The sequence below is a fragment of the Mustela nivalis genome (genome assembly GCF_964662115.1).
Source record: "Mustela nivalis genome assembly, chromosome: 2".
NCBI lineage: Eukaryota > Metazoa > Chordata > Mammalia > Carnivora > Mustelidae > Mustela > Mustela nivalis.
This window is the reverse complement of record NC_139021.1, coordinates 121,293,948-121,320,050: the sequence shown is the minus strand read 5'-3', so window position 1 is coordinate 121,320,050 and position 26,103 is coordinate 121,293,948. Positions and strand designations below refer to the sequence as shown.

Here is a 26,103-nt window from a genome sequence, read left to right as displayed (position 1 = left end):
TTTTTATTTTAGCAGCAAGCAATTACATTTTTTTAAAAGCTATTGTTAAAAAACCACTAGATAAGTTAGGCGGAAATTTTATAAATCATCAATTAGCCCAAAGTAAGACTGGATAGGAAACAACAAAGAACATGCCATTACGCATCTGTCCAAACCCACAAAATACACAACACCAAGAGTGAGCCCTAATGTAACTATGGGCTTCGGGAGATGGTGATGTTTCCATACAGGTTCAGTAACTAGAACTGATTATCACTCTGGTGGGAGAGGCTGATAATGATTATCTATGTATGGGGACAGGAAAATGAGAAATCTCTTTACCCTATGCTCAATTGTGCTGTGAATCTAAAACTGCTATAAAACATGAAAATCTAGGATGCCTGGGTGGCTCAGTCAGTTAAGCATCTGCCTTCGTCTCTGGTCATAATCCCCTGGATTGGAACCCCACATAAGGCTCCCTGCTCAGCAGGAAATCTGCTTCTCTCTCTGCCCCTCTCTCTGCTCCTATTCCCTCTCTCTCACTTTCTCTCAAATAAATAAAATCTTAAAAAATAAATAATAAATAAAACAAAAATCCATCAAACTTAAAATAAGAGTAAAAAACAGATGAGACAAACACAAGAACACATAACAAAGTTACAGACCTAAATCCAACTATATTGATAATTACATCAAATATTTGTGAAACTAAATGCTCCAGTTTAAAGGTAAGATTATCAGAGTAGAAAGGATAAACTATGGTAAGTTCATACCATAGAAAATATTCAGTAATGAAAACCATACTTATACACAATATGGATGGATTTCAATTTTGAGGGAGAAAAGCCAGACTTAACAGGTTCTATACTGCATAATTACATTAAGTTTAAAAGAAGGTAAAACCCAACAAGGTATATAGGGATGGCAAACTAAGACAAATACTACCATAGAAATGAGAAGAGCTGTGACCTTCAAAAGTGAGGAATAGGCATGAATAGAGTGCTTTTTAGGGTGCTGACAGTATTTTCTTTCTTGACCTGAGTGGTGTAAATAATTCATTGTTCATTTCTGCTATATTTGTTGTATCTGTGTTATACTTCACAATTAAAAATGTTAAAAACAAAAATAGAAAATTACTCTGGGGGCACCTGTGTGGCTCAGTGGGTTAAAGCCTCTGCCTTCAGCTCAGGTCATGATCCCAAGGTCCTGGGATCAAGCCCCACATAGGGCTCTCTGCTCAGCGGGGAGCCTGCTTCCTCCTCTCTCTCTGCCTACCTCTCTGCCTACTTGTGATCTCTGTCAAAAAAATAAATAAAATCTTTTTTAAAAATTTTTTTAATTTAAAAAAAAGAAAATTACTCTGAACTGACTTACTCAATTATTTCATAACTAAAAACTGTGGGTTTGAAAATGTTAGAAAGGAATTAGTCATAATAGAAACACAAAAAGCATATGTACTTGAAAAGGTCATTTGTAGTGGTAACAGACTAATTCTATCCCAAAAATAAACTGTCACAAAATTCTCAAATTCATAAGCACAACAAATCAAATAAAATCCTTTGATTAGCTATTTCCTAAACATAATATTAGAATAGATAATAAAATTTTACCAATAACTAGGTCAATTTTTCTAAAAGGTATGAATTCTTCATTACTCCAAAAACTTTACAGTCTTACATTAAATATCAATGTAACACCTTTTAAAGGGCATCTCTTGGTATATTTTGAGTTACTGAAATACTAGACAACTTAAACAGCCAGTAACAAGATTTAAAGAATGCCAACTTCGTATAATACAGTTTTGTTTTTTTTTTAATTAAAAATTACTGTGAAAATCACTGGTCAGGCCAGTTTGACAGACTTCACTATCTTAGTCTACAAAATTCAAGTAGATAGAGAACTTTCTCACCCCAAAATTAACCTCTCCCAATCTCCAAAAGCCACAACAAAAACACCTAACATTTTAAAATAGTTTTCTTCTTCTCAATCACTATCTCCAGTTTTTCTCAGGGTTTGGGAAACCCTGATGTGTTCCTGCGTCAGCTGGGTGTAGTAAACCCAGGTGTGGGTTTACTCGGATATGCAGCACAGGACAACTGGGTAGGCCAAGGTATACAGAGGCAAACAGCTTCTTCTTCCACTTCTCCAAGCGCTGAACTTAAGGGTCACCCCCTGATGTGCTCATAATAATAACATGAGCACAATAAAAAGGCACTTACAGCTTGGGGCAGTGGAAACACTGGTCAAAGACATCTACTTCCAATCTCCAGGAAAATTAATTCTAATCTGTGTAATTCTGAAGGTTTTGTTTTAGTTTTTGGTTTTGAATTTTTTGTGTTTTGGTGCTGGATTAGAGTGAAGTTTGTTTCTGATTCTGCCTCTCTACACTATTAGGTCCCTGGTGGACTCTGGCACTGCTAAAAATTGCACAAACCCAAACTCCTGAATAAGAAAAGGTCTGATTTATATTTCTGCAAAGTAGGGTCAGAAGTCCTGGATCCACTTTTCAAACCTAACTGCTGCATTATCATAGCCAACCTTAATTTCTTAAGAGTGCTTACGAGATACTAAGTAAAAAATGTTAAACTGTTTTGAGACCTGTGCTTCAGCTAAATGAGTGTCCTGATTTGTACAACAGAAAAGTACACTGCATTAATTTGTTAATACTTCCATAGCTAAGTACCACAAACTGGATGACTCAAACACCAAAAATTTATTGTCACCAGTTCTAGAGACTACAAGTCCAAAATCAAGGTGCTGCTGGACTGATTTCTTCTGAGAGCTATGAGGAATGGCCACATTCTCCCTGAGGCTCTTCACAGTATCTTCCCTCTACTATTGTGTGTGTGTGTCCAAATTTCCCCTTTTTTCATAGTACACCAGTCACACTGGATTACAGTAATGACTTCACTCTAATTTGATCACCTGCATAAAGACCTAATTTTTGTTTTACAGGGTCACTTTCTGACATACTGGGGGTTGGAATTCCAACATATTAACTTTGGGTGGACACGATTCAATCCATAACATATATATATATATATATACACATATATATATATATATATGTGTGTGTGTGTGTGTGTGTGTATGTATATGTGTGTGTTATATGTATGTATATATATTATGTATATGTACATATGTACATAACTAGAACCATTCTTATCAATTATTAAGAAAATAATTGCACTAGGGGGACCTGGATGGCTCAGTGGGTTAAAGCCCCTGCCTTCGGCTCTGGTCATGACCCCAGGGTCCTGGGATCCAGCCCCGCATCGGGCTCTCTGCTCAGCAGGGAGCCTGCTTCCCTTCCTCTCTCTCTGACTACTTGTGATCTCTGTCAAATAAATAAGCAAAATCTAAAAATAATAATAATTGCACTAATGCTTTTCACACTACTTTGATGTGTATTTGTAACACAGCATAACACATTTCTCTTTCTTTTCTTTCTAGATGCTTACAACAGATCACACATACAAATCAATCCTTTGTTGCTAAACAGAGATATCGTAAGCCAAGAACCCTAAAATAAACACTGAAAATAGGGCATATTTTCCAATGTAGGTAAAGATTTTAGTGTAACCAATAGAAATGTGCAAGCCAGCAATAATTTAATTTAGTAGCTGAGCCAAACCATGATAGTCCACTTTAAAAATACGGGAACTTGAGAAAGTGATATTGTTACAATTGTTAACTATGGAATGCAAGAACATTTATTTTAAACTTCAAGTAACACAAATCCATTTTGTATATTTATTTTTAAAAAGAAATATCCATTCAGCACATTTTGGATTAGAGAGCTTGAAAATAACTGAATCCTGTTTCCTGTGTGTGCATGTTAACACCAAATGTAAATGCTATTACGAGGTTCCAGTTACCGCAGAGTTCTGCCTTCTTGCCGACTTATTTTTATGCATCTCTCAGAAGGAAATACTCACGGTTCAGGTTTCAATGGATGAGTGCTTTCACCCTTATGAAATATAGAAAGTGCTCTCCTTTTTAAACAATTAACAAAGATAAAGAACTAGTATGACTTTTCAAGTACTTTGCTTTTTCTCTTACAAATGTTGAAACATTTTTTAAAAGATCATGACTGTTCATAAAGGTTTACAACTAGGGCAAATCTGTCCTGTAAGGTAAAAAAACAGAGGACAATACACAGGATTTTTTTTTTCTTTTTTGGCTTTTATTTTAGTCAAGAATATGTAACAGTTACCATCTTAACTATTTTTAAGTGAAAAGTACTATAGTGTTAATTATACGCACATTGTTGTACAACAGATCTCTTTTAGTTTTTCATCTTGCAAAACTGAAACTCTATAAAAACTGAGCAGACTCCCCTTTTCCATTCCCTCCATTCCCTGGTATCATCATTCTACTTTCTGTTTCTTAGAGTTTGACTATTTCAGATACCTCATATAAGTGGAATCATGCAGTATTTGTCTTTCTGTGACTGGATTATTTTACTTTCCACTTAGTGTAATATTCTCAAGGTTCATTCCTGTTGTAGCATATGACAAGATTTCTTCCTTTTTAAGGCTGCATAACATTCAGGAGTATGTGTGTGTGTGATTTCACACAAACACACTTTCTTTCTCCATTTACTGACTGATGGACATTTAAGTTGCTTCCCATCTTTTGGCTACTGTGAATAATGCTCTAATGCTCCAATGATCATGAGAGTACAGCTATCTCTTTGAATGGATATTTTAAATTCTTCTGCATATATATTCAGAAGTAGGACTGCTGGATCATATATAACTCCATTTTTAATTTGTCAAGGAAGTGTCATACTATTATTCATAGCAGCTGAGCCATTTTACATTCCCACCAACAGTACACGAGTTTTCCAATTTCTCCACATCCTTGCCAACACTTGTTATTTTCTGTTTTTTGGATAATGGCCATCCTACTGGCTGTGAGGTGGTATTTCATTGTGGTTCTAAGCTGTATGTTTTTTACTTTTATTTTTATTTAAATTCAATTAGCCAACATATAGTAATTGCATTTCCTTAATGATCATTTGAGGTTGAGCATCTTTTCATATTTGTTTGTCACCTGTGTATCTTCTTTGGAGCAATGACCATTTAAAACCATAATCAATTTTTTAAATTTGTTTTTCTTACTAAGTTTAGGAATTCTATAATGTGGGTATTAATCCCTTATCAGATACATAGTTTACAAATATTTTCTCCTTTTCTGTAGGTTGCCTGTTGGTTGTTTCCTCTGCTGCAAAGAATTTTTTAAGTTTGATGTCATACCATTTGTCTATTATTGCTTGTGGTGCCTATGCTTTTTATGTTATATCCAAAAATAACTGACAAACCCAGTGACATGAAGCCATTCTGCTATGTTTCTTCTAGGATTTTTATAGTTCTAGGTCCTACATTTAGGTGTTTAAACACTTTGAGGTAATTTTTGTATATGGTATAAGGTAAGGGTCCAAACTTAATTCTTTTGCCTGTGGATCTCTAGTTTCCCTAACACTATTTGTTGAAGAGACTAACCTTTACCATGATATAGCATTGGCACCTTTGTCAAAGATCTTCTGATCATATAAGGGAAGTTTATTTCTGGGTTCTCTGTTGCGTTCTTTTGGTCTATATACCTGTCTTTATGACAGTACCATATTTTTTGATTACTGCAGTTTTATAATATGTTTTGAAGTCAGAAAACGTGAGGTCTCCAACTTTGTTCTTCCTCAAGACTGATTTCACTACTTGGGGTCCTTCAAGATTCCTTATGAATTTCAGAATTTTTTTTATTTCTGCAAAACATGACATTGAGATTTTTTTCCCCATAATTTTATTTTTTTATTATATTATGTTAGTCATTATATAGTACAACATTGGTCTTCGATGTAGTGTTCCATGACTCATTGTTTGCATATAACACCCAGTGCTCCATGCAATATGGGCCCTCCTTAATACCATCACCAAGATAGCCCACTCCCCCTATCCCCCTCCCCTCTAAAACCCTCAGTTTGTTTCCCAGAGTCCATGGTGTCTCATGGTTCTTCTCCCATCTGGTTCCCCCCCCCCTTCATTTTTGCCTTCTTTCTCCTAATGTCCTCCATTGCTATTCCCTTATGATAACTGCCTTTCTCTGCTTGACTTATTTCACTTAGCATAATCTCCTCCAGTTCCATCCATGTTGATGCAAATTTTGGGTATTCATCCCTTCTGATGGCTGAGAAAGAAAAACAAAGCTAGGAGTATCATGTTGCCTGATTTCAAGCTATATTACAAATCTATGATCATAAAGACAGCATGGTACTGGCACAAAAACAGACACATAGATCAATGGAACAGAATAGAGAACCTAGATATGGATCCTCAACTCTATGGTCAAATAATCTTCAACAAAGCAGGAAAAAAGTATCCAATGGGAAAAAAGACAGTCTCTTCAATAAATGGTGCTGGGAAAACTGGACAGCTATGCATAGAAGAATGAAACTCGACCATTCTCTTACACCATACACAAAGATAAACTAAAAATGGGATGAAAGACTTCAATGTGAGACAGGAATCCATCAAAATCCTACAGAACATAGGCAGTAACCTCTTCGACATTAGCCACAGCAACTTCTTTCAAGACACATCTCCAAAGGCGAAGGAAACCAACGCAAAAAAGAACTTTTAGGGCTTCATCAAGAAAAAACCCTTCCTTACAGTGAAGTTAACAGTCAACAAAACAAAAAGGCAACCTACAGAATGGGAGAAGATACTTGCAAATGACACTATAGACAAAGGGCTGATATCCAATATCTATAAAGAACTTCTCAAACTCAACACGTGAAAAAACAATAATCAAGTCAAAAACTGGGCAGAAAACATGAGCAGACACTTTTCCAAAGAAGACATACCCATGGCTAACGGACACATGAAAATATGCCTATTATCATTAGTCATCAGGGAAATTCAAAACAAAGCCACACTGAGATACCACCTTACACCAGACAGAATGGAAAAAATTGACAAGACAAGAAACAACAAATGTTGGAGAGGTTGTGGAGAATGGGGAACCCTCTTACGCTGTTGGCAGGAATGCAAGTTGTTACAACCACTTTGGAAAACAGTGTGGAAGTACCTCCAAAAGTTAAAAATAGATCAATCCTATGATCCAGCAACTGTACTACTGGAGATTTTGATACTGTTTACAGTGAATCTGTAGATCACTTTGTAATCTACACTTTGTGTAATAGGGCATTTTAATAATACTAAGTCTTCCAACCATTTATCTTTCCACTTGTGTCTTCTTTAATTTCACCAATGTTTTACAGTTCTCAAAATCCACATCTCCTCACTTAAGTTTATTTCCTAAGTATTTTATTCTTTTTGATGCTATTGTATTTGGGATTATTTTCTTATTTTTGGGTTGGTCATTACATAGAAATGCAATTTACTTTTGTATGTTCATTCTGTATCCTAAAACTTTGCTGAAATTGCTTATTCAAACGGTTTTGTGTGTGTGGAATCTCTAGTGATTTCTACATGCAAGATCATGCCATCTGCAAACAAATAATTTTACCTCTTCCTTTCCTATTTGGATGCCCTTTTATTTCTCTACCTGACTGTTCTGGGTAGGACTTTCAGTACCTTATTGAATAGAAGTGATGAGAATGGGCACCCTGACCTTAGAGAAAAAACTTTCAGTTTTTCACCATTGAGTGATGTTAGCTGTGCTTTTCATATTTGCCCTTCCTTACATTGAGGTAATTCTCAGTTTATTTTTTTTTAAGATTTTATTTATGCAGTTGACAGAAAGAGATCACAAGTAGGCAGAGAGGCAGGCAGACAGAGAGGGGGAAGCAGGCTCCCCGCTAAGCGGAGAGCCTGATACGGGGCTCAATCCAATGACCCTGAGATCATGACCTGAACTAAAGGCAGAGGCTAAACCCACTGAGCATACCAGGCACCCCTAATTCTGTTTATTGAATGTTTTTTTCATAAAAAGATGATGAATATTGCCAAATGTTTTTTACTACCTACCTGAATCCTGTGCGTTTTGTCCTTCATTCTCTTCATGTGGTATATTACACAGATTGATTTTCACATGTTAAGCCATTCTTGCATTCCAGAAATAAACCTCACTTGGTTTATTTAATTATATATTAAATATAATCCTTTTAATATGCTGCTGAATTTAGTTTCCTAATATTTTGTTGAGGATCTTTGCATCAATATTCACTGGGGATATTGGTTTGTAGTTTTCTTGTAGTATCTTTGATTTTTAGCATCGGGGGCTTTATAGCATGAGTTTGGAAGTGTTCCATCCTCCTCAAATTTTAGGAAGAGATGAAGAACTAGATTCAATCCTTTGTTAAATGTTTGGTATCATTCTCCAAGGAAGCCATCCAGCTTTGGGCTTTTCATTATTAAGATTACTTCTGATTCAATCTCCTTACTAGTTAAAGCTCTGTTCAGATTTTTTTTTTAATCTCTTCATGATTCAGTCTTGGTAGGTCATATATTTTTCTAAATTTATCCATTTCTTGTAGATTATCCAATTTTTGGCATATAAATGTTCAGTTGTCCTGTATGATCTTTTTTATTTCTATGGCATCACTTGTAATATCTCCTCTTTCATTTCTGATTTTTATTATTTGAGATCAAACTCCCTGATCAAAAGACATAAAGTAGCTGAATGGATTTTTAAAAATGGCCAACCAAAAAAAAAAAAAAAAAAACTGTCCAACTGTATGTTGTAAGGGACTCACTTTAGATATAAAGAATACACAGGCTGAAAGTGAAAGGAAGGGAAAAGATATTTCATTGCAAATGGAAGCTGAAGGTAGTTCTTTTTTTAATTTTTTGAGGAACCTCCATTCTGTTTTCCAAAGTGGCTATCCCAGTTTGCATTCCCACCAGCAGAGTAAGAGGGTTCCCTTTTCTCCGCATCCTCACCAACATCTGTCATTTCATGTTAATTTAAGCCCTTCTGACTGGTGTAAGGTAGTATCTCATTGTGGTTTTGATTTGTATTTCCCTGATGCCAAGTGATGTGGAGCATTTTTTCATGTGTTTGTTGGAAATTTACATGTCTCCTTGGGAGAAATGTCTGCTCATGTCTTCTGCCCATTTCTTGACTGGATTTGTTGTTTTTTGATTGTTGAGTTTGATAAGTTCTTTATAAATCTTTGGATAGCAGCCCTTTATCTGTTAACATCATTTGCAAATATCTTCTCCCATTATGTAAGTTGCCTTTTTGTTTTGTTGACTGTTTCCCTTGTCATTCAGAAGCCTTTTATCTTGATGAAGTTCCAATAGTTCATTTCTGCTTTTGTTTCTCTTGCTTTTGAAGATGTTTCTAGCAGAAAGTTACTGTGGCCAAGGTCAAAGAGATTGCTGCCTATGTTCTCTTCTGGATTTTGATGGAATCCTGTCTCATGTTTAAGTCTTTTACCGTTTTGAGTTTATTTTTGTGTACGGTGTAAGAGAAAGGTCCAGTTTCATTCTGCATATGGATCTCCAACTTTCCCAATACAATTTATTAAAGAGACTGTCTCTTTTCCATTAGATGTTCTTTCCTGCTTTGTTGAAGATTAGTTAACCATAGAGTTGAGGGTCCATTTCTTGGTTTTTTATGTGTCTCAGTGGGGACAACTTTAGATGGACCTAGTTAGAATCTTTTAAGTTTTCTCCTTCCTTATCTGGGAAGCTTCCTACCATTGTGTCTTCAAAGAAACTCTCTGCTCATCTCTCTCTTCTCAAGGACTCCCATATTGTATAAATTGGACCATCTGACAGTGTCCTATAAGTCCCTCAGACTTTTTTCACATTTGTTTTTTTTTTCCCCTTTCATTTCTCTGATGTGATCATTTCAAATGAACTGTCTTTAAGTTCACTGATTCTTTCTCCTGCTATATCAAGTCTGATGTTGAACCCCTCTACTGAATTCTTCCATTAATCTACTGAAGCACACTGAGTTTAAGACAATTACTTTTAATTCTTTGTCCACTAATTCATAAAGCTCCATTTCTTATGTTTGGTTTCTGAAGATTTTTTTTTAACACAAAAAGCACTCATGAGTTTATTAACCCTAATGTCATCAGCTGCTATAAATTAGAAGCCTATTTGCATTTTTTTAATTTAATTTAATTTTATCTTTTTTTCGGTGTTCCAAAATTCAATGCTTATGTACCACACCCAGTGTTCCATGCAATACATGCCCTCCAAAATACCCACCACTAGGCTCATCCCACCCCCGAACCCTCCCCCACAAAAACTCTTAGTTTGCTTCCCAGAGTCCACAGTCTCTCATGGTTTGTCTCCCCCTCCGATGTCCCCCAACTCATTTCTCTTCTCCATCTCCCAATGTTATTTTGTTCTTTTGGTTGAGCCATGCTTCCCTGTTTTGTTGTGTCCTTTGTTAACTGCTATTTTTTTGGTTGTCATTTTTGCATTTTAAAAAGGCAGCCACCTCCCCCAGTTTTTATGGACTGGCTTTATGTATTGGAAGACTTTATCAGTCAGCCTGGCTAGAGATTTTGGGGGCCTTTCAAACCTTTTACAAGGATACATGTTCTCTGAGCTTGTATAATTTTCCAACTAAAGAGGTTTTCCAGTTTATTTTTCGTGAAGCATTAGTCTATTTCTCCCTCTGATGTCTATCTACAGTACTGCAGGTTCTCTGGCACTATCACAGGTTGCTGAGCCTTCTTTTGCTCTCAATAGCCAGGCATCCAAAGTATACCAGTTCCCCATCAGCACTCCATGTCAAGCAACAAAATATAAACTAACCCCTCATGTAGTTTCCCACTCCAAGAAAACCCTGGAACATTGGATATATGTTCCACTATTCTCTTTTCCTTCCAAGGCACAAGCAGCATACTGGGCTTTTCCTTTTAATTATTAGCTTTACCGGCCTGTAGGAGGGGCTGATATAGATAAAATGAAACCACCTTTCTGACCCATTTCAATGCAGCTGTTCTTGCCTTTGCACTTGCCTGGGCATTAATATAATGGCTTTTTGGACTATATATTATTAAGTCAGTGTTTCTGTAGGGCAGTGAGTTCTGGAGTATTCTATTCTACCATCTTTCTGACCAAAGACCAGTTTATTTCTGTAATCTCACATTATAACAAACTCAAAGGAAACACACACAACAGCAATGATCAACAATTTATAGGAAAGACTACGCTTTGATTTAGAACAAAGGGTATTGACATCCACTTCTATCTCTCTCTTTCTGAATTTTTTTTTCCATTTAAAATATATAAAGCTTTTGTATTGTACAGACCATATTATATATTATCTCACCTCCACTACACTTCATCTCTGATTCCAGTCAAGCTACAGTTAATGACACTGTGCAGGCGTCAACCCATTTTGTACTAATAGTATCTCATCTCAAACTTATACCAAACAGACACTTCCCTTCATGCTCTGGGAGCTCATTGGATACATGGAGGGTCAAGAGTTGTCATACATATGTAACCCAGAGGCTCAGAGAAGGCAAACCTCATGGGGCAACCCTCCAGAAAGACAGAAACTTACAAATACTTCTCCTTTTAGTGTCTTAGATAGGTGATTTAGGGATGTAGTCTCTGTGACTACCAGAAATAGCTGTCACTCTCAGAGGTAACCAAGTCAATAATGCATCATTGTACTGGCTTTGTTTTTTTTTTTTTCTCCTTCCCCATTTGACTCTCCTTATTCCCTCACCTCCTCTTCTCAAGAGCCTTTCTCAAATAAACTAGCTATTGTAAGTCTTAGTCTTGAGGGACAGAAGTAGGCAATGCCAGGCTAAGAAGCAGAGCTTTACTCCATGGGATCTCCCTTTCTTTTCTGTTATTGAATATAGGTGGGTTTCCTCTTTCTACCAGACTATATTCCTCTTACAGGTAAAAGGCTTTATTCACTTGTGAAGTCTCATAATATGACCTCATAATTTTTTTTCAAACACAGTAATTGCCCATTGGGTTTTTCAGATGGCCTCATTATTCCTAATGATTTATAATAAAAGACAATTTTCACAAGCCTGAAAGCTAATCATTTATGCAGATCTTCATTCGAATTCAAATCCATTTTTATAATATTTTGTTGCTGAAGCTTAAATGTTTGACATAGTCAAATGCAATTTTCATAGATAACAGCATCTCAGATGTCCATTCACTGACAGTAAATATATTTTTGAAGGCAGCTTTCTCTTTAGGTGACAATATGACTGCCAGCAATGCTTTACTAAATTATAAATCCCTGTCCTCTCCCTGCCAAAAAAGCCTCTATAGATCTATGCTAAGCTTGGGTTTCCTTTACCAATATTAGAAAATAATTAAGAAAAACATTCCCCCTGGATTAAAATAAACATTCCTTTATATGAGTCCTCCTGCAACACTCAAGCTAAACATTTTTCTGGCTTTTTAAATCAGATCATTATAATCAAGCAATTTAAAAGATAACAATTTCTTGCCAAAATATTGATTTTGCTTTAAAAAGCTCAGAATATGATAAAGGAACCAACTCAAAAAACACGTAATACAAGCTTCAGTGGTCCTCTGTACAAGACAAATAGTGTGTTACTTCTCAATAATGAAGAAGAAATTAAAACAATTCTGAAAATACTTAAACTTTGGACATAGTTATCTTTTTAATTGAGAATTTACTCTAATGAACATTATTACATTTCCCTACTATGATTCTCTAATGGTTTATATGAAATGTTTAAATCTTGGCACATGAAGCTTGCTAACTGGACATGACATAAAGGAAGGAAAATGTTACAAAAAGACGCTACTTGGGGAAGCACATGATCACCTTCGTTCATCTAACAGTTAAGTTAACACCAACAAGTTTCAACTATGGTTAGCACTGCTATTCCAGTACAATTACTGTAGAAAACCTTAAATTAAAGAAAAAAGAAAACCTTAAATTGGGTAACATCAAACCCACAAGACACTGTAAACCTGACTGCCAAGATGTCAACAGAGCTCACACAGTCAGCTGTCTTGTGAGTACTTGCTCCTCTAAACCAAGATACTCTACTGTCTTCATTCCACCCTCCTCCCCCATCTGTTGTGAATGCTAATGTGTGGTACTCATAAAGGCAAATTCCTACCCAAACTGCTCATGTACATGAACTCAGTCAGCTTCCACCACTGCAATCCAACCACTATGGGGCTTTTATTATATACTGTACCAAAAAACTCAGAATATTAAAACTGGGAAAGATTTTAGGGAAATCTAATCCAAAACCCTGAGAGGTTAAATGACTTACACAGTGTCAACACAGTGTCAATGGCAAGGCTGGATCATGAATTCAAGTTGCCTGACTTCTGGTTACCCACTCTTCTGAGAGGAATGGTTTACTTCTTTCTAGCCAAAAATATGTCAGTGACTATCCTAGTGCCATGAGCAAACTAACATAAAAGACCACTTATTACAAGAACAGATGGTCTCTTATCTGAGACGCTTCAAAAATCACATTTAAACAAGTATCTGGAGATGTATTCTTATAAGAAAAAGATAATCCAGTATCTAAAACTAACGAATTCTATTAAACCTTGACAAATTTCAATGTATAAAACTAATCCAAATCAGACACAGATACAAATTATTCAACATTTACCTCACTTGAATTACTTTGCATACCCTTATTCAAAACTCTGCACTAATATACTATCACTAATAGTACAACATTCTACACAGCTCCTAGACTAAAAGTAAAGGAAAACCCCCTTACAGGTGGAAAGTTACTATGCCTTATTTAGATAAGGCAGAAATGTTGGTATTTCTGAAGGTCAAGCATATGCCCTACCTTTAAAGTTCCATTCCATGAAGTCAGTGCCAGGTCCATAGCCCAAAATAGGCAGTTTTTAATCCAGCTCCACCATGGGTCATTTAGTCTATAAACACAGCACTGGACTAGACATTGGAGAGGAATAGGAGATGAATTTGAAACATACAGACCACGTACAGGGAACCAACTGTAAGCCAACTTGAAATTCATTACTATATCATCTTCACCTCAGCCCAGGGTGAGAGATATTATTATCCCTGTTTCATGAAGAAAACAGAAAAGTTAACCAAGGCTACTAGAAGGCAGAGCTTGGGAACATGTGCAATCTCACCAAGAATTCTAAACCAACTTCATACCTACTATCACATTCCTCTGCCTTTTAGCAGGGAACCAGAGAAACACTAACCTATTCTGGAGTATCGTTCAGCATCTTAGATCCAGATTTGGTATATGTCCACAATGAATATGAGTTTCAACTCAGCAACAACCATGAGAAGAAAAGTACTGTCTAGGGACACCTGGGTGGCTCAGTTGGTTAAGCAGCTGCCTTTGGCTCAGGTCATGATCCCAGCGTCCTGGGATCGAGTCCCACATCGGGCTCCTTGCTCAGCAGGGAGCCTGCTTCTCCCTCTGCCTCTGCCTGCCATTCTGTCTACCTGTGCTCGCTCTCTCCCCCTCTCTCTCTGATAAATAAATAAAATCTTTAAAAAAAAAAAAAAAGAAAAGAAAAGAAAAGTACTGTCTAGATCCACGAAGAATTCCAAAAAGAAACCTACTCCCCAAGTTTAAAGTGTTTATAGTCTTTCTGTCGGTACAATACAGATCCCAACAGTACCGGTATCTCCTAGATTGCTGCATGAGAGGTGGAGACGACTGAACACTCCTAAAGCTCCGGCAGAGTGTCTCATACAAATAATTAAAGTTGGCTGCTGCTTTCAAAATCACTACCATTCTTCAATAACCATACTCCTCAAAATTTTTCCCTCAGAATAAAGTTCCAAAGGAAGAAAAAAATACAATTCACATTTACTACAACATAGTCTATAACTGTAAAAATTTTTTAACCAAATGTACTATTATTCAACTGCAAAATTTTAATTTTGAAAACTGCTTAGAAATACAGAAATGGGAACCTGGGTGGCACAGTCGGCGTAGCATCTGACTCTTGGTTTCAGCTCTGGTCATGATCGCGGGGTCATGAGATGGAGCCCCAAGTCAGACTCCATACTGAGTGGGAAGTCTGCTTGAGACTCTCTACCTCCTTGGGTCCCTCCCCCCCCACCCCCCCCACCCCCCCCACCCCCCCACCAGGCTCTCTCTCTCTTTCCAAAATAAACAGCTCTTTAAAAAATACATAAAAATAGTTAATATATTAGATTAAAATACTAAATACAAAATAGTAGCTAATGATATCGCAAGAACTACATAAACTCTACACAAATAGTCAAAGACTGTATATCAAGATTATATTTAAAAGCAGAAAAGTAAAAATAGCTGTCAGGATAGTGAGATTACTGATGATTATTTTCATTCTTAAAAAGCTTCCTTCATACTGTTTTTGAAATTTCTATAACAAATATGTCCTTTTAAATTATTTTATAATACATTAAATAGGTTTCTAACTTAATGGGAATCTGTAAGAAAATTAAATTTGTTCTGAGCCTACTGCACAATAATAAAGATAATATATTCCCCTATAGGAATATACAGGTTTGGGCTCTTCCTAAGTCCCATACAATACACTAAACAATGCTGTGCCAGTTATAAATTATGCTCCTAGACTAAAATGCTTCAAGATGGTCTAACATGGAGAAAGTACTTCAAGGACAAAAGAAATCAAAGAAAGATAAGGATCTGAATCTTTTTAATTTTGACCGTAACCATGAAACCATGTAGACAAGGTTTCTCAAAGTATAGCCCTAGGATCACAACCTAGAGTCACGCTGAGATTCTTTTCAAAATGCAGATTCCAACCACTATAGCAATCCTCCAGCCTACACAATCAGAATCTCCAACATAAGGCCAGAGTTTGCCTTTCTGCACAATATTCCCAGATGATTTTTATGCACACAGATTTTAAGAACTATTGATCTACAGACATGTTAATCAGGTAAAATAAATACCTTTTAAAATTTTCAGTGAAAGAAACATATAGAACTCTTAACTGTGGATAGGTAATTCAATTACATCCTAATTTCTCACAATTAACAGCTTAAACAAGTAAGGCTATAAGATCACAGGCCTGAGGAGCAGACATCCTGCAAATCTGTTGTCTCTTCTGCCTAACCTGTCAGTTTCCAGAAAATAATTTTGTGCACTTTAACAGGAGTCTTAAAAGAGCCATGCCCTTTGCTCAAAAATTTCACTAGTAAGAATTTTTCCTACAAGGATATTCAAGGGTGCAAACAAGGTTTTTAGGCAAGAGTGTTTGGGACAGCAGTATTAATATTCACCATTTGCCATTTTTCTGAGTATATGCACTGGATCTGGCCCTTGTGCTTACACATAGTATTTCTCTAACCCTCAGTAGTTTTATCCCCACTGTAGACAGAAAAAGACTAGGGTGCAGAGAAGTTACTTACTTGCCTAGGCAGGTTATTTTTTAACCGGCCCAGGATCTGAATCTCGGGCAGTATGAGTGAAAACATCAGACTCTACCCACTCCCCACCCTGTGAAATGTTTTAAGATGTCATAATGTTTAAGCAAAGTATGATATATCAAGGTGATATTTTATATCCACTTAAAACCATGCTCTTCAAAAGTCTTTAATGAGATGGAAAATACTCATGACACAATGCTAAGTGAAAAACTGGGTGTGATTCCAATTTAGAATGTAGGGGACACAAAACACAGAACCATATCTATCTTATCTATCTTGGTTTTGTCTGCATCCCCAAAGCCTAATGCTAACAATGTACCTGATACACAGTGGGAACTCAATATCTGTTATAAAAATAAATTATGTGTCAGCGTATTTTTTAAAGCCCAGAAAATAATTCCCAAAATACTATCAGTGGTTATTGCTAGATTTCCAAAACACAATAGTGGTTATTGCTAGATTAAGAAGACTTCTGGTTTTTCTTTTTTATATCTGTTTGTACTTTCAAGTATTCTGTTAAGTTTATATTACTTTCATAATGAGAAAAAAAAACCACAATGACTAATATTCAAATCTTATGTTTGACCATCTTCCTATACAAGAGATGCAAGTAAGCTTTAGATAAACTAAATATGCAGACTAATGTGTGGTTTACCTTACTCACTGTAACAGAGAAATTTCTTCAAATCTACAAGGTGAGAATTACCTTTTTCTATGCCAGCATCATAAATACCAGTGGGAGTAACAAGTTATTAAACTTGTTACAAATAAATGTTTTCATTACCTACAGTCATTAGCAGCTTAGGAGGTAGGAAATGGATTTATAAATATATAACATCCACAAAATGTTTCTATTAATAGTTTGTGTATTTCGGATACTGCCCTAAAGGTAAGTACCATAAGGATTAAAAATCAATTGATAGGAGAAAAAAAGAAAAGAAAAGAAAAGAAAAAGAAAGAAAGAAAATAAATCAATGTGGTGGCTTCTGCATTATAGCAAGGGTTTCTTGCCAAGGTCATCCCCCATACTAAGCAAGAGCCACTATAAATTAACATTATAATTGTGCCTCATCCTATCAGGAATTATTCAGTATTTTACATGTACCATGTCACTGAACCATGCATTTTTTAAGAGATACATTTTAGAATAAAGCCAAGAATGAGCCAACCAGTGTATTTTATTAGCTCATCACTCTGAACAATTTCAAACACCAAAGCATGGCACAAATCTGATGGTAATTCTACTGTCAAACTGCGTCCAAAATGACTTCATCTTCTGAACAAACTCTGGCTTTCTTGGCAAGAATGTACTGCAATAACCAATCTCCAAAAGCCAAAAGGACAGAAGCATGAACTATACTGAACCTGTCAATTCGAAAAGCAATTTGAGATGGGTGATAGGCAGGAAGGAAAAGAGAAAAGATATCTATCGTGGAGTAATAAAAGGGAAAATAGGCATTTTTATTGTTGTGTAATTTTCGACTAAAAAAAAAAACTGACATGGAAAAAACAGTGGAGGAAAAAAGGCAATTACATTACTTAGTGGACCTAGGTTCTGTTTGTAAAAGCAGTAACGGGATGAGAACAGCTCTATATGATAAGGATGTTTTGTCTTTAGAATTTAAGTTTATTCCTGCATTATGCCAAGAAAGAAATTCCACCTACCTATAACATTACCAAATAATCTAAATTTCTAGGGATTATCAATGCAGGTCAGTTGCCAATATAAGTAAGCTTCTGCTTCAGTCACAACTTCGAATTTTTGTCACAATCCCCACTTCACCCATCGTGGGGAAGCCGGGTTGGATCCATTGTGCCTCCCTTTTTTTCCATGCCTACTTCTGTTAGAGAAGCTGGAAAAGCAGTTACAGTCCCAGAATCTCATGTAGCAAAGAGCAACCAACGAAATACAGATGGAAGTTTCAGGAGAGAGATTCTTCCTCAAAATCTTGAATAGAAAACAATGTTTCCTCCATTCCCCTGCACAGACCCCGGATGCACCTCCAGGAACAGACAGCCAGTCTAGAACAATGAGGTCAAAAGCCAGAGAGTGGGGATGGCAGAGGGTAGTCACTGGGCTCCTTGAGGACCCTGGGGCAACTACTGGGGCTTGGACCTCTTAGCTCCAGATTTTGTGTTAGGTGAGGAAAATAAACCCCTGGCTTGTGTAAGCCGCCCTGTGTTCGGTTTTCTGTTAGTCACAGCCAAATACATTCCTGCCCATTAAAATCATCAATATGACAAGCCTTTCTATGTTTTAACTTATCATTGATCAATTTCACCAAAACCCCACAAGCCTTTGCAAAGATAAGACTTACTATGAGTACCTGCATTGACCAAGAGTGCTTACTCAGTGCCCTAGAGGCCAGGGACATATGCCCACCTGGTTTTATCCTTACAGGACCCTAGGAGAGGCGAAGTTAAGACCCCAATCCAGGCCAGTCTAACAGCAGCTCCTGAGCTCTTTACTGCGGAGCTACACGATCTCTGATGGACTTTTTCACTGTTTATAAAGCAATCTTAACCTTCAAGTCTGAGCTCAACCTCAACGACAATTGTCCTAACTAACCTTCTGATTGGAGAAAGACTTCTAAAAAATAAATAACCCCTTCCCTGAAACAAAAGGAATTCACATGTAGTTTTTTTTTGAAAACCTGGCGAGCATTTGCTCTTTAGTGTTTTGAAATCTTTATCACAAGGCACAGAGCTGTGGCGATACTGACATCCACCAAGCACCAGGAGCCTAGCACTGAGCTAAGCATTTCACGTGCATAGTCTTATTCAGTGCTCACAACATCCCCATTTTACAAGTGAGCAAACAGAACAAGTCTGGGCACAGACTTTGAAAAAAGCCTCTTTCTAGACACCAGTGAATGACAAGTTCAAAGCAACGTAAAACTAGAAAGGAAACAGATTTTGCTGCTAGTCTTTTGTAAAAGTATCAGAAATGAATGGCTCAGGACCCTTCAAAGAATGAAAAATACTCAAGGCAAGGACAACTAACAAGAACATAAAGCTCTCTCATCCTGAGCAAAACCTAAAATTCCACAGTCATGTCTAATATAGTTTTACGCAGTATATACTCAACCACCTTTACAAGAAGCTAATATACTCATCACAGTGTAAGCTGCCACGAAGGTCAATAATATTTAAATAGCTATCAATATTTATTTATCATAAGACCATTTAATTTCTTTTCCAATACACTTGATTTTCATTTGCAATATAAAAATGTGCATTTTATGAACTATGGTTTATAATGAACATAGTTATCATTCATTTATTCAGCATTTCCTACATGGCCAGCACTGTGATGCTTTACATACATCATTTTTGTCTTAATCACCACAAGCACTTCAAGATGCTAGAACTATTAATACCCTCTTTTATTTTTTGACTGATTCATTGACTGACTGATGGGGGGAGGGCAGAGAGACAGAGAGAACCCCAAGCAGGCTCCACACCCAGCACGAAGCCCACTGCAGGGCTCAATCTCACAACCCCGAGATCATGAACGAGCCAAAATCAAGAGTCAGATGCTTAAGTGACTGAGCCACCCAGGTGACCCAACACCCACTTTCAGACAGAGGGCCACAGGTGATGAATTTTCCCAAGCTCCCTATTAGAAGGCAGCATCAAGATTTGAATTCACATTCTGGCCCAGCACCTTGTGATTTTAACCCCTAAGCTTCATAAAGTTTGGTTTATTCCTGTTGTATTAGCCTTAATCAAACATTAGCTAGAAACCTGTATCAAGCTTAGCTCTTACTTATCTTCACTTTCAGTTCTTCCCAATTTTCATATATTTGTGCTTTGTATTTCTCCCACAAAATACCTACAACACAGGACCATCTTCACTAAAGATTCACTTCACTTGTTAAATTAAAGAGATAACATAACTGCTGCTCTTACTTTTAATCAATAATGTGTTGACAACCTATTTTAGTGGCTACTTCTGCTACGCAAGCCAGAAATCAGTGATCCCTATTGTGCCTGTCATTGTAAAAATGCAACACGGTTTTTAAAGTCTTTAACAGCAATATCCTAAAAGCCCACCAGATGTCAACCTCAGTTCATAAAAATAGGCCATTTCCCACCTGTAACACTTCCTCTATGATGAAACAAGGGATTCAGAACTTTGAAAATGGCTATGCTTCTAAATTGTATATAGGAATTTTTAATTGTATGGTATGCATGTATGTTTTGTAAGTTAAGAAGAAAAGTGTAACAGTAAGATGTAAAACAACCAAAAAGACAGAGAGAAAGAAAGAAAGAAAAAAACATACATATGCAAATTCCATGTTTGCCTCTCAGACCTCTAGCAAACACCAAGACCATTTCTGACTCTTCTGACCTATTTATTTCCTACTTTCCTATACTATTCTCTTTCTTCTATACTATTCTCTTCCTCCTCTTTGCATACCATAAGTCACATCTAACTGACTTAAATGAATCAATACTATCATTTCACATGAGGCATGAACTCTGAAGTTTGAAAATCAGTATTAAATAAATTAAAAAACAATTTTTCTTTACAATTAAACAGTGCTGTCCATGGTATGCATTCCAAGGCTGACCATAAACTTCAATAAACTTGAAAATAGTTCTCATTTATAAAACCACTGACTAATACAATTGATAATCTTTGTTTAGACAAAATGTCAGATACTCTGCAAGACTGTTCCAAAGTGGTTATCAGACAAAAAAAGATAAAGGAAAAAAAGAAAGAAAAAAAAGAAAAAAGAAAAGAGAAAAGAAAAACTAGCAATTTCTCCCTACCTTTTCAGCCTGGTGGTTTTTATGTATATAAATTATTTGGGGATTCATTGTTCACCCAAGAATGGTATTTCATTTCTTTGATCAGTGCCCTACTGCCCATATTTTAACCTCAGTGAATTTTTGGTCCATTGCATAGAAGAAATTCTCTACTAATAAAAATGCACCCATTAAAGATTAACTTGCCCCCAGGACAGTCTCTCTAGAAACAAATTCCAAGCATTATAATCACTAATTTGTACTATGTAGACTTAAAGACAGATAATCTTATTTACCCAGATTTAAACTGGAAAGCGGCATATATTTTAAGGCAATTATGAAAAGAAAGATGGCAAATCCGATTCACATAATCAGAAATCCAAGGCAAATACTTTTACTTACTTGGCACTTTTCAAAAGAAAAAGTTTTATACCGAAGAATATCTAACAATATTAGAATATTTACTGACTTGCCAAACTTCCTATTTTGGTCTCTATTTTACTTCCACAATATGAAATTGCAGAATTTTTTGGTTCTCCAAATAATTAAGTATACACTATCTGTCAGAAATTGTAATGGGCACTGGAAATGTGCCCATTTGTATCTATGCTATAATATTTATTATTAATAATAATAAAAGCATCTAAAATATATTAGGCTGTTATTTGTCATTAGCTTATCAGGCATTGTACCTTTTAATTCTCACAAAACCCCAACAGAAATACTATTATTAGTCCCATTTAGAGATGGGCAAACTGAGACAAAGGCCCAGAAACTGTCCCAATGTCTGTAGGATATCAACCTAGGTCTGAGTGATGCCAGTGGCCACTCTCTGTATAATCCCCTGGCTTAAAACAATGAGACACAGGATTATTTTTGGTTCAGAAAACCAGTCTCATTCCTTCAAACATAGTAGTTCTACATACTTTAACACTAGGAAGCATGCATCACAAAATGCCTTGATACACTGTGTACCACGTTCTATTGCCAAACAAGTTCAAAATTTACTTTCTCAGAAGGCATAATTCACTTATTGGTGATTTCTGGAAAGTTAATCAAAAGCCTATGTTCAATCATTAAAGAATTCTTTGGGGCTGAAATGTAAATATTTCACTATACATTGATTGTTGAAGAAACGTTGCCTCTGTTAGTGTTAGGACTTCTTGAGAAAGAAACTTTATCACTGAAACAATTTTAAACCACCTCATGTCAGAGTAGCTAAGGGGGCAGCCTTCAAATTTAAGAAATGCTTCACCCATATTTCATTTTATTCTAGAGAAAAATTAATTAATTCAAAAAAGAAATCCACTTCCAAAGCTCAGAGGGGTGCCTAGAAACTAACATCGCTGTCACTATCTGTGCATGCACAAATGGAACAGGTAAGGAAGACGTAGTATTATTAGAAGATCCATCTTTCACATCATCCCAAACTCACGTAGGAAACAATCTCGCAATATTTTTCTGAATAAACTTAATATTTTGTTTTAGAATCAGAAATTAGTCAAAAAGAACAATGGAACAAATTAAACAACTAAAATGGATCGAAATACAACTTTAATTTCCAAATCCTCTATAATTTAATTTTTAAATCCACTATACGATATTCTTATTTGAACAGTTTATTACAAAAGTAACTCTCCTAGAAACATTATATAATTTAAGGAGGAAAAAAGAGAGAAAGAGACAGACATGATAAGCACTAGGGATGTTTATCAGTAAAAATAAGCAACAAGGGAGCTCATCCAAAAACCCCAGCCAAACACTCCTGCTATTTGTTTCTACCAAGTTATTGTCTTGGAAAACATGTTGTTCTCTCTTAAAATAACCTGTTTAATTGTCTTTAAAAGCCACTGCATTTCCAGGGAGGGCTAAACAGCTCCGATGTTGTGATGCACTGACTGATAAAGTCCGAATTAGTTATGCACAAAGCGACAGAAAAAAGTTGGAACCGCCAATCCTCTCTTGATATAAAGACACTGGCTACTGAATGAACCCACCATACACCCTTAGTCAAATTAATGCCTGGTCCTCTAAGTATTTTAAGAATGACAGCCATTCAAACCATCATAGTTTTCTGGATGAGGGAAATGACCACACTGGTGACTGACAGGTAGGCGAGTAATTAACATTTTTAAGGCAGGCCCAAACGACCTTGGACATTTTAGCGTTCACTCTAAGAATTCCAATCCTCCCATTAAAACTCAGAATTTGTCTCCAGTCCTAAAGCTGTTATGCCTGGGAAAGTCCCAGAGAAACTAGGGGGGAAAAAAATGTGTAAGACAGACTCTCATAACACAGGAAGATTTTTATGAACTGAGTGTAACTCAAGATGTGTTTTATAAGCCTGTCAGGAGATGAACACACAGTGTCTTCCAACCCAGCAGCACTGCCCTGACACAGCCCCCAGGCTCTGGCTCTTTACCCCCATCCAGGCCCCTTTTACTCCAGAGCGGAGGGTGGGGGGCGGGAGCTCCTATCTTAAGCCCTGACATCTGCGGTGTTTCCCAATAGCTAAACAAGGCCCCTCAGCTGGAGGAAGTGGATACTGACAGGAGGAGAAACAGGGACAGAGCGCTAGAATTCAAGGCTATCAGGGAGTGGGGATACAGTCACGAATATTCTGTGCGGCCGCAGTGGGTCCTGATGGCACAGCCCGGGTATAGAGGCTAAAGTTGGCATCTCCAAAGTATCGAAGTGAACACAACTGGGACGTGCCGGTACAAACCCGGCCTTTGGCTTTTCTAAAGCGGGTCAAGTTAGCACAAGGCTCCCGGTGCCTGGAGACCTGAGAGGCGTGGAAGGCTGGAGAGTCCCGCGAGGTCCCCACTCCTTGGGTGTCCTGCGGCTTCGCGGGAGAGGAAACCGGGAAACTACGTCGGCTCTGGGCTGGGGTGGGGAGCTGGGCGCAGAGCGGGGATGTCCGGGAAGAAGTGCGGACTCGGTCCGGGAGACCGAGGACGTGGGGGATGCCTACCTTGTAACATGGCCTCAAGTTTCTTCCTGTCCACGCGGAAGCGCTCCTCGCTCCACTCGGGGCTATGCAGGGGCGCCCCGGCGACCAGGTCGTCCTCGGAGCCGGGCATGGGCGAGTCAGTGCTGCGTTCGCTGTTGGAGCCCGGGTCCGAGTGCGCCGCCAGGTAGCCGGACTCGCCCTGGGCGGCCATGGTGGGCGCGCGGCGCTCGGGCTCCGGCTCGGGCTCCGACTGCGGCCGCCGCTCCGCCTGCGCCCCCGCCTGCGCCCCCGCGTCCGCTTGCAGTCCGGGCTCCACTGGCTCCCCGCGACGCGGCGCTAGCTCGTCCCCCGGCAGCCGCCCACGCCGCCGCCAACGCCGCCGCCACGGAGCCCCCGGCGCATCCCAACCCCGAGAGCCGCCTGCTGCCCAGAGTCCGGGCCCGGATTCTGGGCCAGTGACTGCGCCTCCCCCTGCCAGCAACGCCCGAGCGGAATGAGCGCGCCGCGCCGCCCGCGCCTCCATCCGCAGGGCTCCGGCGCCCCCTCCCCGCCCGCCGCCCTGGCCGCCGTGCGCTCATTGGCCCCGCCGGCCCACGGGGAGCCGCGGCGGGCGGGCGCGCGGGCGGGGCGCCCCTGGCGCTCGAACACACTCGCGCGCGCACACTCACCACGTACACACTACTGCTTTTCTGCACTTACTCGTACAAAACTTATCCCGCCCGTGTACTTTCACGGTTCTTCAAACACAGACACTCCCCAGGTTTAAAGCACACTTTCCGGACGCACGCCGAATGCACACGTAACTCCCCTGCTATTTACATACACACACTGCACGCTGTAACTCACAACCCCGGTCGGTCCCAGAAGTTTGAAACAAGAGGAGGGAGGAAGGAGAAGACTAGCCGAAGAAAACAATGTCCATCTCTTGCAGACATCCTTGTGGTCATTGCTTCCACGCAGTTCATTCCTCCGCTCAAGTTCACAGCCAGATCACTCCTCTTATCACAGCAAAACGGTCAGCTGCAGAAGAAGTGGACAAGAGGCTTCCTCTTTATTGTGAAGAAAGGGATTTTTTTTCTTGAATGAAGTGAGGAGGGAGTCATTTTCTATGTGATTCTCAAGGAGAAGATTCAGCTTGATTTGAAAGGGGGAAGGCCGGGTGGCAAAGAAAAAAAGCCTCTCAGAGGGAAATGGTGGTTAGCTGAATCCAGTTGTCATCTAGGCAGCCTGTTTTGTCAGGGACCGAGGGCTCTTCTCTGTTTTCAAGGTCTGTCTCATAGAGGACCAGTAAATGACCCTATGATCCTAACTGCCCAGGCCAGCCCACCCACTGCCACTTATAAACTTGGACTTGAAGCACCGGGGAAGAAACTTGCTTGCACCAAGAATGCCCTTGGAACTCCATTTTGCGTTCTCACTGATTCATCCCTGGTTGTTTTGTTTTGCTTTGTTTACTCTTTTAGAGGGTGGGGTTTGGAATGGGAAAGCAGTCTGTTACTGTGTCACAGAGGGAGGTTTATTGGCTTACACAAGGGGCAAGTTACACTTAGGGTCAATAGAAACTCGTATAGGTTCAGTTGCCTAGTTAACAAGAATTGATTGTGCCGTGTACTGTCCTGTACTGACAGATGAGGTAATTAAGACTCTGGGAAGTCAAGTGACATGACTAAGGTCACATAACATCAGATAATGGAGACAAGAATCAAACCCAGGTCCATGTACCTGGCAAATAATTTCCACAAAACCCTACCTTGTTGAGCAGATAACCTTCCTGCTCAGAATCACCTTCTGAAAAACTGGGAGCAGATATACAGCTTAACTGCTTGATTGACTACCGTGTGTTCCTTCTCTGAACTTATTAATTACTGTGCAAAGCACTAACTTAAACACCAAAAAACAGGTTATCAAGGAGCCTTCCATCAGGGATGTTTACCATCTATTTCTGTCAAGAAATATTTGGGGAGAGGGGCTCCTGGGTGGCTCAGTGGGTTAAAGCCTCTGACTTCCACTCGGGTCATGATCCCAAGGTCCTGGGATCAAGCCCCGCATCAGGCTCTCTGCTTCGCAGGGAGCCT

At 38.4% G+C, this 26,103-nt stretch overlaps 1 protein-coding gene across 3 annotated transcripts in view; it reads right to left on the bottom strand.

Moving 5' to 3' along the window:
• Positions 1–24,563, bottom strand: part of BICC1 (BicC family RNA binding protein 1) — a 260,873-nt gene extending 236,310 nt beyond the window's left edge. For all 3 annotated transcript variants that reach the window (XM_082719498.1, XM_082719496.1, XM_082719497.1), the window contains exon 1: positions 24,050–24,563. In XM_082719498.1, the coding sequence (XP_082575624.1) occupies positions 24,050–24,551 (502 nt within the window). In that variant the 5' untranslated portion in view covers positions 24,552–24,563. The remainder of the gene's footprint in view (positions 1–24,049) is intronic.
• Positions 24,564–26,103: the final 1,540 nt, after the last annotated feature.